General features: G+C 35.2%; 1 protein-coding gene across 3 annotated transcripts in view; it reads left to right on the top strand.

Annotated features, from left to right (window-relative positions):
* Positions 1–15089, top strand: part of LOC130052339 (beta-1,4-galactosyltransferase 1-like) — a 33946-nt gene extending 18857 nt beyond the window's left edge. For all 3 annotated transcript variants that reach the window (XM_056156873.1, XM_056156862.1, XM_056156884.1), the window contains exons 5-6: positions 5503–5598; positions 14859–15089. In XM_056156873.1, the coding sequence (XP_056012848.1) occupies positions 5503–5598; positions 14859–14991 (229 nt within the window). In that variant the 3' untranslated portion in view covers positions 14992–15089. The remainder of the gene's footprint in view (positions 1–5502; positions 5599–14858) is intronic.
* Positions 15090–15469: the final 380 nt, after the last annotated feature.

Below are 15469 nucleotides of genomic sequence, written 5' to 3'. Positions count from 1 at the left end.
TATTAGTGTGAATTCTTCTTCTTCTGCTTCTCATACAAAGTTTGTCCGGACCATAACTTTTTACTTTTTTGCCTTTTGACATAGGCGTTTTATATTTGGTACATTTGGTAAGACAGTGTGTCGCGTGTCATTTTTGATTACCTTTGACCTTGACCTTTTATGGAAATGTCAATTAATATAGTATTTTTGGTGTTTTTGTTGTCCGGACCATAACTATTTTGTCGTTTGACATAGGCCTTTAATAATTGTTATGTGGATATACATGTACATGTACCATGATAAAACAGTGTCACGTGACATTTTGATGACCTTTTACCTTTTATGTAACGATCAAATACACATGTAATTTAATTTTTGGGCACTTGCTGTCCAGACTATAACCTTTTTTCCTGTTTTTGACACAGGTTTTTGATCTTTGGTATATGGGTAAATGTGTTACGTGCCATTTTTGATGACCCTTGACTTTTGATGCAAAGGTCAAATATATAATTTTTGGGTAAGCCCTTTGGTATATGGCATGCTGGTGTACCATGATAAGATAAAGTGTTCCCTGTCATATTTGATGACCTTGACCTTTAATGTGAAGACCAAATGAAAAATGTTTTGGGGCATTTTTGTTCTCCGGATCATAAACTTTTTGTCTTTTGAAATAGGCCTTTGATATTAGTTATGTGAGTATATCATGTTAAAGTAATTCCACCCGCCTGCGATGTCATTAGATTTTGCAAAATCAATGATTTATTTACATTTATGCGTGATAGGAACATAAATTTTATTGCAGTCTTTCCCGATAGTTATTGTAAAAAATCTTGTTAAAGATAAACTATTTTAAAAGTCTAAATTATAGATAAATAATCAATAATACGTTTTAAGATATTGAATCCAAGGGCAATAACTCTGTTTCTATTGATTTCTTTATTAAGTCTATTATGCGATATATTTCCTTTATTTTTACAGACATTTTGCATATTTTTGTGAAGATACACTTTCATGAAATTGTTATGAATGCTACTATATCGTCATAATCAGTTTGTATGAAATTTTGATAGCGCTGTTTAAGGAAAATTGCAATTTTCTGACGGTGACAGATGATTCTGTTTATGTACGTCTCGTGTCTTAAAAAGTGTGATGACATATGTATTTTATTTGATAATTTGTTAGTTTTAACTCTAATGAATGGAAATAAATACATTTTTCAAACTTGTATCAGATAAAACTGCGAGTATGGAGTTACCTTAAGACAGTGTTCGACGTGTCATATTTTGACCTTTACTGTTTTGTATACTGGTATATCACGATAAGACAGAGTATAGCGTGCCATTTTGATGACTTTCACCTTTTATGTAATATCATTTTGGGCATTTACGTTGTACGGACCATAACTCTTTTGTCTTTTGACATAGGCCTTTGGTATCTAGTATGTTGGCAAGTTTAATTTACTATCATATGTTCACAACACTGTTCCTTGTTTGAAGCACATATACATGCTAGGCGAATGTTATGTACCGTAAGTCTTAATTTTCCACTTTAAAGATGATTCCTAAAAAAAAATATTTTTAAACAAGATGTTTGTGAAACACAAATGACCCCGATAATAGCCAATTCCAAAAATGGCCAAGGTCACAAGGACAAATGTCTTGGTACCAGTAGAAAGATCTTGTCACAAGAAATGCTCATGTGCAATATGAAAGCTCTAATATTTACCATTTAGATATTATGACCAATGTCAATTGTTTTTAAAAAAAGTAGGTCAAACTGCAAGGTCAACAATTTTGGTACCCATGGAAAGGTCTTGTCAGAAGGAATACTCATGTGAAATATCAAAGCTCTAGCACTTACTGTTCAAAGGTATTAGCAAGGTTAAAGGTCAAGTGTGGTAAAAATAGATTTGAAAATAAAGTTTATAATTCATTAAAACCCGTTTTGAAAAAGTTTATTGATGTGTTTGTTTTTTATTAAAGAAAAATCCAGGTAACCAGTGGGGGATTTAAGGGGGCGCAGCCGCCCCCCCCCCCCTAAATTTTTCAAACTTAAGGTAAATCGTGGTATCTTGTTTAGAAAAATGTACTAAACAATGTAAAAAGCAATAATTTCTTGCACTCCCGGAGAAATAAATGACAAACTCTATTGATTTCTTGAATTACTTTATTGGGAGAACTTAATTTTTTCCAAAAACCCTTAAAATTTGCGTCATTTTATGAAATGTTTATTACCTCTAAAAAAAAAATGATAGAAAATAGTACAAAAGATTAAATAAAAGATATATTTCAAGCCCTATAAAATCTGTAAAATTCAGGAGCTTCCAGGGGTTTCGCCCCCTGGGCCCCCACTAGACCCCCCCCCCCCCCCGCTTCATAAAGTGGCGTCCCCTGTAACCGCAATTTCTGGATCCGCCCCTGGTAACTGCGCAAAATACTTCTTTAAAAATCGTTGTTTATAGAAACGAATGAAGGAATTATCGCCCTTTCCTATGACATCATCTGAGACAGTTGTTTACGCATATTACGCCTCTATATTATCGTTTTAATTTCTGTAAGAAATGGCTAGTTTTAGCAACACCGTGGATAGTGATGGTGAAATATCGGATATACACTTGAGTTTAGAGATTCAAACTTTTATGTTTGTACCTGCACCCGTTTCGAAACCATCAGATAGTAATATTTATATAATATATTATATATACATGTATATGTTCGACAAATATCTCATCGAAATCTCAGCTAGAAATTATATACCAGGCCAATCCATAGAAAACTGGGAATGATATTGGGAAAAAAATTGTTCTATCAAAAGATAACCTTTGTATTTTATAAGGAAATAAACTGTAATCTGCGTGTAGCGATCGTGTGTGTATGAGCGGATCAAGAGATCTAATTGTGAAAACCAACACCAGAGACCTAACATACCTTACCTGGTTATAATGTTTTTAACTACATATATTTAAATGAAAATGCCTTTTTGAAAAAAAAAACTTATTTTATATCTTGATATAAGTACAATATCATAAAATGTAAATTAGGCCTATTAGTACATGTAGTTTCTTCACAGCACACGTCAAATGCGAAATTGAAATATTACGGCACAAAGTTAAAACCAACTGTAGCATTTTGAGGTTTGAAATAGCACTTAAAAGCATCTTAGGATAAGGAAAAAATTGAACTAGTTTGCATAATCAAATTGGGGAAAAAACATTTGAAATTCGGCTGATATTGATCTCGCTATAAATAAAGTTTTATAAAAATAGGTTTTTAAAATTGAATTCATTTCCTCTTTTATTATATTTTTTTCCTTCAAAATATAGATCTAGTGAAGAAATCAAATGAGGAGTACCGGCGTCCCTAATAAATATGGTCATATCTATGTAGTATGAGTACGGCAATATTCGTAAGATATTTCATTTAAGAAAAGAAATAAAATCAATTCGAACTAGGTACTGGGTGACATTAATTTTTATGTGAAAGTGTAAGACAATATGCAATATCGAACCCACTGAATACAATGTCGCACGAAAGCATCCAGTGGTGGATGTAGAGAGGGGGTGGATTGCACCCCCCTTTTTGGATTGAACTTTTTATCATCAAAATACATCCCTCCCCTTGTATTGTAGGACGGGCAGTTAATCATCACTTTGCACTTTGTTTGGAATCAAACAGGATGATACGTCAGGGTTGATGGAAACCTGATCCTTGTTAAAGTGTCGCTCACTGTTCCTCGTGGTTTGTCACAAATCTCAGTGTGTCTTTTGAGTTTCAGTGTCCAAATTCTTACCAATTTAAGTTCTTTTTGGAAGAGAAACATACTTAATCCCTGTCCAGATTTCACATTGCAGTTCAAAGCAGCGCATTGTACCATAGATGCAGGGTTTTTCGATGTAAACACTATAAAAGCCTATCAATGCAATCAAAAGTTTGTCTCAGATGACGTCATACGCTACGGGCGATAACTCACGTCACAACACAATTATCGATCGCTCAGGTAAAAGTTTAATAGCGTCGAGTAATTCACACTAAGTTATTTTTAGCCGACTTGCATTAACTCGGCTATTGGTTTGGTGATGCGGGCAGGCGGTTGGGCGTCAACAATTGGTTTCCGTTTGATAACTCAAAAAGTTTACAATCTAATTAAATGAAACTTTGATATATTGTTGGGTACCAGGTAAGGAAGACCCCTATTGATTTTGGAGAAAAATGGTCAAAGGTCAAGGTCACAGTGACCGAAAATAGAATGAAAATTTCAGAAAAATTTGGTTTCCGGATGATAACTCAGAAAATTTTAAATCCGAATCAAATGAAACTTTGATATATTGTTGGGTACCAAGTAAGGAAGACCCCTATTGATTTTGGAGAACAAAGGTCAAGGTCACAGTGACCGAATATAGAATGAAAATTTCACAAATATTTGGTTTCCGTATGATAACTCAGAAAGTTTAAATCCAAATCAAATGATGCTTAAAAATATTGTTATGTACAAGGTACGAAAGACCCCTATTGATTTTGGAGAAAAGAGGTCAAAGGTCAAGGTGACAGTGACCGAAAATAGATTTAAAATTCCAAAAATATTTGGTTTCTGGAGGATAACTCGAAAATTTTTAATTGGAATCAAATGATACTTGGATATATTGTTGGATACCAGCAAAGCAAGGCCCCAGTGACTGAATATAGATTGAAAACTTCAGACAAATATGGTTTCTGGACAGTAACTCAAAAAGTCTAAAACTGAAATTAGTTCTTCACAATTATAAGTATGCCACATCATTCCTGGCTTTACAATGTATTCCATGCAACTCGGCTCATGCACCCCTGGGTGCATATACTGATTTTTATCAAAATTGCCATGGAAATTAATCCATAAGTGTACGCCAGACATTTTTCTGCACAAAACTCAAGTTCTAGGAAAATCACCGTACGTGACCTTTAAAGTTTCAGAAAGAATTACAGGACAAAAATAATACCCCCCCCCCCCCCGATCTTCGATCTCGGGGGCATTAAAACTATGGAAAATGCTAAAACAATTCTTCCTAGTTTGCTATTTAAAATTAATATGGAGTATACATATCTTGCTAAACTATATCAGTTTTTCGTTCATAAAACAAACAATCCCTCAAAATGATCCAGCACAATCATGCTGTGTATTTAAGAAGTCCCAGGAAACTCATCTTTACAATTCAATTGTTCTTAATTCGTTACATCACAGATGTAGTAAGCTTGGTCTGTTACGAATGGGGACGCTCGCATCGCCTCCTTTCATTGAAAGCCCATGACACTATTATATGGAAGGTAAATATCAACCCCCCTCATTTTTACTATATCAGTGCCATTTGGGTACATTTTAACCCTAGATATTTTTTCTGGCTCAGTTTCATGCTTACAGATCAAAATACCTGCAAGTTCATGTATTGGTACTGATTTACTCCCTATCAAAAATCCTAGTTACGGACCTCGAAATGCTGTTTTATTCGTTGCCATGAGCACAATATATTACCATAGGAAACATGGATTTCAGAATGGTGAGGAAAACGTTGAGACTGAAAAGGTTTCCCATGGATATCTCCAGATATACCATGATGAAGCATGTCAGAAATGTTGCAAATCCAGAGAGGTATGCTTAACTTCTTATTAATCTTGTTTGTTATCCCCCACCACGAAAGGGACATAGAAATACCGGTGTTCGTGCGTCTGTCCGTCTGTCCCACTTGACTTTGTGAACGCAACTCCTTTGAAGCGGGTGAACGGATTTTGTTCAAATTTTGTTGGCTTTTTAGTCACCATATGTAGTTGATCATATTGCGCCGCCATTTTAAGTCGACAATTTTTACCGGAGTTATCAACTTTGTTGAATTTGTACATGCTATACCATAAGAACACTTTGTGGACGCAATTCCTCAGAGACCACTGTACGGATTTTGTTTAAATTTTGTAGGAATGGTAGTCACGTTATGTATTTGATCATATGCTACCACAAGTTTGATTCAACAAATTTTACAGGAGTTATGAGACTTATGTGCTTCAACTTTTTAGCGGCGGTTGGGGACATATGGCTACGCGTAGTAATCTTGTTTTTTAAAAGGAAACGTAATTCCACCGAGGACCGAAATACAAGTGAAGATAACCAACAGTGATTAATGTTAAAAATCCTATTACCGATCGCGGTAGCTCAGTGTTAGAACGTTCATTTCGTAACTAGGGGTAATAAGTTCGAGACACACTCGTGACATGGCCGTGTCAAACATATTGTTTTGGATGGATTACGTCATGTCGGGATATTATCACTCACATTGAGACAACACCGAAGTACCTCAAATTTCGTCCGATGCTTAGCGCTCAAGGCTGTAGCAGTGAGGGATCTTTAACAAACCAATACCTGTTACGACACGGGTCCCCTCCGTTTTAAAAGTCATATTCGAAAGACCCGTGATACTCAATTCTAAATACCGAGCGTTCGGGGAAGGAGCAATCACTACCTTTGTTAACATCTTTAAAACCTCGATGCGGACCTGTCACGAGCGGGGACACCTGATCCCACCTCTGGTATATCCAGGGATCCGTGTTTGCCCAACTCTCCATTTTGTATCGTTGATAGGATTTATGAGATTGATCAGTTTGTTGTATTCACCTTTCAGGTAGCGGCTTTGTTTATCACTCTAGATCATGTTGCAATTTTGATCCATTTCGAGCTATCTTGCAGGAGTTTTGGCCCTTTATTTGGAAACTATTGTCATATGGAGGGTACATAACTTGTTCGACGAACTCCTTCTTTTACAGAGTGTTTGTATGGGTATGGAAGATGTGCATGTGGCAAGGATTTTGATTTTTGTGGCAAGGATTTTGATTTTTTTCAATTTTAAAGAAAATATCAGATTGTTGAATTAGTTCATAGAATACACAACACCGCAGTGACCTAGAAGTTAGTGTTCGCCCGGTATGCGGAAGGCCGTGGTTCGAATTCCGGCCGCGACAGACCTAAGGCGTTAAAGCAGGTAGTGACAGTTCCATCGCCAAACGCTCGGCATCAGGTGTGAATGTCTCGGGTCCTCGGAGATTACTTTAAAAACGGATGTCCCGTGTCACAGTAGGTGTGGCATGCTAAAGAACTCTCACTGGCCTAAATTTGAAGCCCTTCACTGGTCTTGGTGACGTCTACATATGAGTGAAAAATTCTCGACAGACGTTAAACAAGATACAAGCAATCATAGAGAGTACATGATTTCTTCATTTTTCCTTCCACAATTTTTAAGTGGGGACCTTAGTTTACAGAGTATTTGTATGGGATTGGAAGATGAGCATGTCATTCTGTGGAAAGTATTTTGATTTTCTTAAATTTTTGAGAAAATTTCGGGTTGTTGAACTTAGTCCGTTTTAAGGAAAGTGCATAGAAAATACATGATTTTTCTGTTTTTCCTTCCACAGTTTTCAAGTGTGGACCTTGTTTTACAGAGTATTGAAGATGTGCATATGCGGAGGATTTTTGTTTTTGTTGAGGAAATCACAAATTGATGAACTTAGTCCGTTTTGAGGAAATATATGAAATGAAGGAGTTATGAGATTGATCACTGTTCATCTTCACCTTTCATAAAGGACATGGTTTGTCCTTTTAACCCCTCTCACAGTTTAAAAGCTAGGATCTTTGTAGCTAACTTGAATATGTGCATAGGGCAAGGATTTTGATTTTATTCTCAACAATTTCTTATTTTCTTTATTGTTTTAAATATTAGAGGTTGTCGAACTTGGAAAAATTTGGGGAAATATTCTACTCATAGAATTCATAGTTAACCTTTGTCTATCTACCTCTTGTCACAGTTTTTAAATAAAGACCTTTTATTCATACGATTGAAAGAATGTCACAGCCTGCTGATGGTTTTTACTACCTGAAGCAAAGTTAGTTCTACAGGTCATTGCTTAAGAAGAACACCGTTTGTGGTGTACTCTTTTTGCGTAATGTTCTCCATTGAATTTTCAAATAAAACTTCTGGTAATATGGGTTTAGCAATGTTGAAACATTTAAGAGGCCGTCCACAGATATATCAGGCAGTAGCTATAATATTGCTGGCACATGCATTTCCCAAAATTTTTATTCATACCCAATAAAAGTTTAGGTCATACGCCAATTGTAACGTATGTAAAGTGAATTTCGTTAGATGCCAAAACTTGGGCTATTTCATAAATCCGAGGACCCTATATAATCTATAGAAAACGATCATTTTGTAAAGTTAAATAATACCCAATACAATATTATTTGTCCAGAAAGTATAGACAATATTTGAAGGAAATCCCTTAATAATTAATATGAAACAATAAAATTGCTGGGAAACAATATTATTGTTGAGCATTTACTGACAGAAGTAGCCAAAAAGCCAGTAATTTGAGTTACCTCCTTTGGCGTAAAAAATGTAAAATGATTCAAAACTTGCATAAATTGTAATTTTCGAAGAAAAGAGTACATATTTCACTTATCTCGATTTGTTTTATCAAGTGTAAACGTGGAATTAATTTTTTTTTTTAAATTTGATTTTTTTTTTTAATTTGATGGTGAAAAAGAAATATTCAGCCCGGACCTTATCAAAGTTTCGTGGTTAAACAGATATGGCTGACAAGATAGAAACGTGAAGTTTTTCTAGGAGTGGTCTTTGTTTTAGGGACTTGCCAACCCTTAATAATTGTTCAAAAGACATAAGTTGGACGTGTTTCATACCGATTGTTAAGCCGTTCTTGGCACAGATTTTGACTGCGGATAACTCCGTTTACCTGATCAGGATATAGGGCTCATGGCGGTTGTGACCGGTCAACAGGGGATGCTTACTCCTCCTAGGCACCTGATCCCACCTCTGGTGTGTCCAGTGGTCCGTGTTTGCCCAACTATCTATTTTGTATTGCTTATAGGAGTTATGAGATTGATCACTGTTCGTTATCTTCACCTTGCATAAGTGGATATTTAAGATATTTTAAAGTTGGAATTGCGTGTAATATTCAACCGAGATTGACCTCCTGCTGTACAGATCGGGGTACTTCGAATTCGACGTAAAAGTCTAACTGTTTAAACTATCGTTCACGGTGCAGATGCTTACATGTACTACTATGCCGAGGTCATTGCGATTCTTTGGGGATTTATTGGAGGCAACCACCACCAAATGTTGTTATCTACTACACAAAGGAAAGTGTAAAGGAGACAGAGCAGTAAACTTCATTGTTTCAAGGGAAATATTTGTTCCCGTTGGAAGTGGTAAGAATAAATGTCGAATGTTCTCTGTTATTTTTCTTTGAAAACTGTCTTTGATTGCTAGACAATTTTGATGCAAGTTCTCATGATGTGTCAATGCAAACAATTCATATGATGAAATGATTCTTTTTAAAACAAGAGGTACTGTGAGCAATGCTCACTAAGAATACCCCCCGCTTACCCCAATCTCCCAAAGGGTGTTGGTAATGGGTATAAACTACCTCTTTTCTGAGTGTAAAAAACAAATGGCATGACAAACCGAACCATATTGCTACTTCGATGTCCAGTGCGTGTGACCTTTGACCTTTTGACCCCAAAATCGAGAGGGAACATCTTCATCCCATGGGTAGTCCATATGTATGATATGGTGACTGTAGGTGGAAAGGATAACGCTTTAGAGCCCGGAAACCATATTGCTACTTCGATGTCCAGTGCGCTTGACCTTTGACCTTTTGACCCCAAAATCGATAGGGAACATCTTCATCCCATGGGTAGTCCATATGTATGATATGGTGACGGTAGGTGGAAAGGATAATGCTTTAGAGCCCGGAAACCATATTGCTACTTCGATGTCCAGTGTGCTTGACCTTTGACCTTTTGACCCCAAAATCGATAGGGAACATCTTCATCCCATGGGTAGTCCATATGTATGATATGGTGACGGTAGGTGGAAAGGATAATGCTTTAGAGCCCGGAAACCATATTGCTACTTCGATGTCCAGTGTGCTTGACCTTTGACCTTTTGACCCCAAAATCGATAGGGAACATCTTCATCCCATGGGTAGTCCATATGTATGATATGGTGACGGTAGGTGGAAAGGATAATGCTTTAGAGCCCGGAAACCATATTGCTACTTCGATGTCCAGTGCGCGTGACCTTTGACCTTTTGACCCCAAAATCGATAGGGAACATCTTCATCCCATGGGTAGTCCATATGTATGATATGGTGACTGTAGGTGGAAAGGATATTGCTTTAGAGCCCGGGAACCATATTGCTACTTCGATGTCCAGTGCGCGTGACCTTTGACCTTTTGACCCCAAAATCGATAGGGAACATCTTCATCCCATGGGTAGTCCATATGTATGATATGGTGACTGTAGGTGGAAAGGATAACGCTTTAGAGCCCGGAAACCATATTGCTACTTCGATGTCCAGTGCGCTTGACCTTTGACCTATTGACCCCAAAATCGATAGGGAACATCTTCATCCCATGGGTAGTCCATATGTATGATATGGTGACGGTAGGTGGAAAGGATAATGCTTTAGAGTCCGGAAACCATTGCGTCTACAGACGGACGGACGGACGGACAGACGGACAACCCGATTCCAGTATACCCCCCCCCCCCCCCACAACTTGTTGCGGGGGGTATAATAATAATGATTAAAATGATAAATCCCTACAGTAAAAAAAACATTGAATCAGTCGGGGGGGGGGGAGGTTAATGTAGGGATTTTTAAAATCTGTACGACACCATGTTCATCCACAAATCATTGAATTAAGAAACAATAGAATCACACAAAAACAAGATGAAAGTGGTGAAAATTTCAGTAAGTGTTTATAAAAATGTTTATTGTCCTGCAAGCTATGTACATATCAGCATGCATGCATAAAAAATAATATATATTAAAATTAGATCAGATTATTTTTGACTGATCTTTTTTTTACTAGCTACTTTTCAAATGTGTTTGTTTTCTGGGTTCCCAGATTTAATAACTATTAAAGAAAGAATGAATGAATCGTGTGAGAGGGTATTATATGTACATGTATGTATGTGACAAAAACCGAATAATAAATATAATATAAAAAAAATAATGATATATATTCATGTAATTATGCAACTATAAGAACCATTATGTGTGTGTGTGTGTGTGTGTGTGTGTGTGTGTGTGTGTGTGTGTGTGTGTGGAAAGGGGGGGGGGGTAAAGGTTGATGTAGTAACTTTATGTACAAATTTACAATAGTACTATTAAATATCCTTAATTTACTTGTTTCTTTCTCTAAATTTAAGTTGAATGGATTATAAAATTCAGATGGTTTAACATGACACAAAATCTGATGATTGATATGCATGCACACAGATCTAATGTGTATTAGTATTAGTATTAGCTTGATAATGAATAAAACACCCATTTCATTACAGATTTGGAAAATAATGATAGTCATTTCACCCCTACTGCAAGCCAATTATCAGACTGTATCAGTGAGTATATTTATTTCAATCAAAAGATTTTAAATTCAGAACATGGTACATCTGACCTTGTCATATTGTCATAATTCATAAATTATATAAGTTTAGAAATATTACAGATAAGGGCTTAATTCCACATTTGACATGTATATTTCTTGAGACAAATCCTGACCACAGGCATCCAAAGTTATGATGTCACAATCCTTTTGTTTTAACTCACTTGACAGACATACTGTAGAATATAAAAACTTTAACTTTGACAATAACATAAGAATTGTTAGAGATGGGGTTTGGATATTTCAGAAATCTGTGTTCTTTATGTCATATGATAGTAACATTTTTACCTTACGACCTTGACCCTTCATATTCAAGTTTTATGTGATGCCACCATGCCACACACAACACATATATGCATTTTTAATTCATGACTGTTATCAAAGATTTTAACCTACTCGACAAGCTTTAAACTCTCTTCAGACAATTCTTGTTTAGATAATTTCAAATACTAGGTCATGTCTGTCTGGAGCTTGCTCATGTTAGTAATAGGGCTCTTATATTTCATATTTTTATTTCTTGTAATAAGACATTTCTTTCTGTATCATTTTTTTTACGTTTGTGTTTGACCTACTTTTAAGAAAATATAACCTACAGTAGGCAATTCTCCTGAACTATATATAAAGTAGGCTAGCCTTTTATGTTTAGTATTTAGATATCTTATGGCAAGAGCTTTCATTTCATACCATGCTGTTTGATATTGTGACCTTCGTTTTGAAGTTTAACCCAGATTTTATTATATTGATATTTTACATAATGATATACAAAATGTGTATATTCTTTATTACCAGACAATTTAGTACCTGACCTTAGTCTTTAAAATAGCATGATTTTCAAAAACTTTAAACTGGTATATAGTTTCTCAACCATTTTGGATTGGGCTTTGATATAAATTTCACATATTATAGATTACTAATGAAAAGAGCTTTACTTTTGAACTTCTGACTTTGACCATGTTGACCTACTTTTGAAAAACATTCATAATTACCAGATCTGTTATATCTTGAGGGATAAGGTATTGGGTTAGTTTGTTTCACATGAAATGTCTAATGACCAGAATTTATTTTATACCATGACCTTTGACCTTGCGACTATATCAAACATGATCTTGACTTTCTTAGTACATTGCTTACAGTGCTATTTAAACATGTTCATCATTTTATTTCCATTAATTCACACAACTTTTGTTACTTAGATCTGAGCTGAGTCCAAGATAGGAAGAGGCTTTGGAGAGAACACAGAATTACTACAGACAAAAGACTTGTGAAGTTATAAGGGGAATTGTAGAACTCATAGCTCCACTTCAATCTAGATCTATTGACAGTTATTTCATAGAAACACTTTGCAGCTGACAAAGATAATCAAATGATGATCACTACTTTAACTCTATGGTTGCAGCATATCTCATTTTTTGAAGTGACAAATTTTATTCCTGTTTCTGAACCAATATTCAAAAGAGAGTTGTTGGGTGGCAATATAAGATTCCATACTGTGAAATGTATTAATTGTTAATATACATGTATCAATATAAATTCAGTTGCAATTTTCATAATTTCTAGGGGGAAAGTTTGTTTGTAACAAATGTCAGAAATATGCACTAGCTCTTTCTTTGCAAACCATGCTACTAAGTACCAGGCATTAAGACATGATTTGTTTATTGTTATTTGTTAAACAGAGGCAGATCCAGTGATTTGAAGGGGGGGGGGGGGGTCCAGAAAAATTATCTAAGATCTGCATTAGGTCATATCCGATGAATTGATAAAGTAGATATGTTTATTATTCATTGCTAGTTATCCTTTTATGCATCAGTTGAAGATACTTTTTGAACATTTTCCGCCACTGGGTAAATTCAACAAACATTTTTTGTATCTGGAAGTGGTCAATATTTCAACATCAGAGTAAACATGCATTAAAGCAAGTCCTGTCAATCTGATGTAGGCAGAAAATGGAATCTGGTATGTTATTTCATGAATGCAAATGGAAATGCTTTACAAGAGAGTCAAGAAATTTCTGGTTAATGCTAAATAACTATCTAGATGTCCCATAGAAAGGGAGAGGGTGTGTTCCAACCCCATCCCTCATCCCCACGGGATTTGCCAATGTTAAGTTTGTAATGTGACTGAATGAATTAAGATTCTTCATGATAGGCAATTGATTACAATTTGATTTACTGATAATTTTAACTTCATATATGTTTGTTAATTAATTGACTATTATATCAAATCCTGTGTCAGAAATGACCTCTGAAAATTAACATTGTAAAATTTTATATAATGATTTACATAGGCATTTTTTTTTTGCCTTCATTGTATAGAATGTATAGAAAGACATGGAATTTATTTCTCAATGTTCATAGGTCCTAGTAATTTTTCGTGAATTTTAATCATTGATTGGTTATATCTACTTCATATTTATTTCTATGTATGTAGTTCAACAATCTTCATTAAAGTAGTTGACCTTTTTGCACTTATTGAAAATTTAGAGATTTCAGTTCAACTTTTCACCATCAAACCTTGCTTTTTCCACTGAATTTATTTTTGTAACTTGAAATACACCTCTTCAAGTTTCTGGTTATACTTAATTTATTTCTTTTAAGACATTGTATTGGGTTTTATGATATCTTAAATTTTGATCATTATCTTGTAAAATATATACAGTGTATGCTGTGAAATATGTGCAATTTTAACAATTAATAAATTCATTCATTGGATGGATGAATACACACACAAAACTCCTCTTAGTTATTGCATATAGTGTATATCTAACATATAAAATATTGCTTTTCTCTATTTCTTAGTTATATGACACTTTAGAGCTGTTCAAACATAGCACTTTTTTCCCAATATTTCGTGACCTTTTTGCACCGAAAATTATCTCAAAGTTGTTTTTCCATGTCGAACCCAAACTAAACCTGATAGAAACGTTTTATTTCGCAAATTTAATATTGGGGTCAGTAGGCACAAAGTTCCATGAAAATCTGAGAGATAGTATGTGCCGACCTCTGCCTGATATCATAATGGACACCCTCTTAAAATAACTTTACAGAATTCTGTAACATTTTTGGAGTGTCATGTGTCCTTAATTATTCATGGATCGACTAAATCTCCAAACACCAGAGACAGTTGCTTCATAGACGTATTCCACGTAAAAGTACAAAAGCTACAATATGACAGCAGCTGTCTGAACTATAATTCATTCATGTTTTAAAAGCTGCGAGTACAACGTAAAATCCTGATGAAATTATTTGGAGATTTAAACCATTTCATGGCCATAGCGTTTCAAACATAAGACCTTTTTTATTAACAGAGGCTGTGTTTGTTCAGTGGTATTTTTGTACGGATGTAGGAGTTAGGTCTACTTATTCACCATTTAAAACAATGCTTTTTTTCTTTTCTTTTAGGTTTGAGCTCCTGAAGAAAGCTTTAATCAGGATGGACGTAGATGGAATAAATTCATCAAATGCTTATTATGAAAAATCTAACTTTTATGAAATGCCCTTGTATACTAAAATCGTTGTTGATGTACATCAGTGAATACTAATAGTTCTAAATACTTTCAATTCTGTAATTTACGTACATACATGTTGATGATAATCCGCCCACATGCAATGATTAAAATCTTATTTGAATTTCATAAAATTCAGTTTTCATTGGCTGTGTTATGATGGCTTTTATATCTAGAATTTACTTATTTTTTCGATATGATTACTATTGATTCCTTATTTTACGCGAGTACTCTTATGAAAGGTGAAGATAACGAACAGTGATCAATCTCATAGTTCCTATAGGCAATACAAAATAGATAGTTGGGCAAACACGGATCCCTTGGCACACCAGAGGTGGGATCAGGTGCCTAGGAGGAGTAAACACCCCCTGTCGACCGGTCACGCCCGCCGTGAGCCCTATATCCTGATGAGCTAAACGGATTTATCCGTAGTCAAAATCAGTGTGTCAAGAACGACCTAACAATCGGTATGAAACACGTCAGACAGCATTTGACCCAATGATAGGT

This window comes from Ostrea edulis, chromosome 1, assembly GCF_947568905.1.
Source record: "Ostrea edulis chromosome 1, xbOstEdul1.1, whole genome shotgun sequence".
Lineage (NCBI taxonomy): Eukaryota > Metazoa > Mollusca > Bivalvia > Ostreida > Ostreidae > Ostrea > Ostrea edulis.
This window is presented reverse-complemented; position numbering and strand designations above follow the sequence as displayed.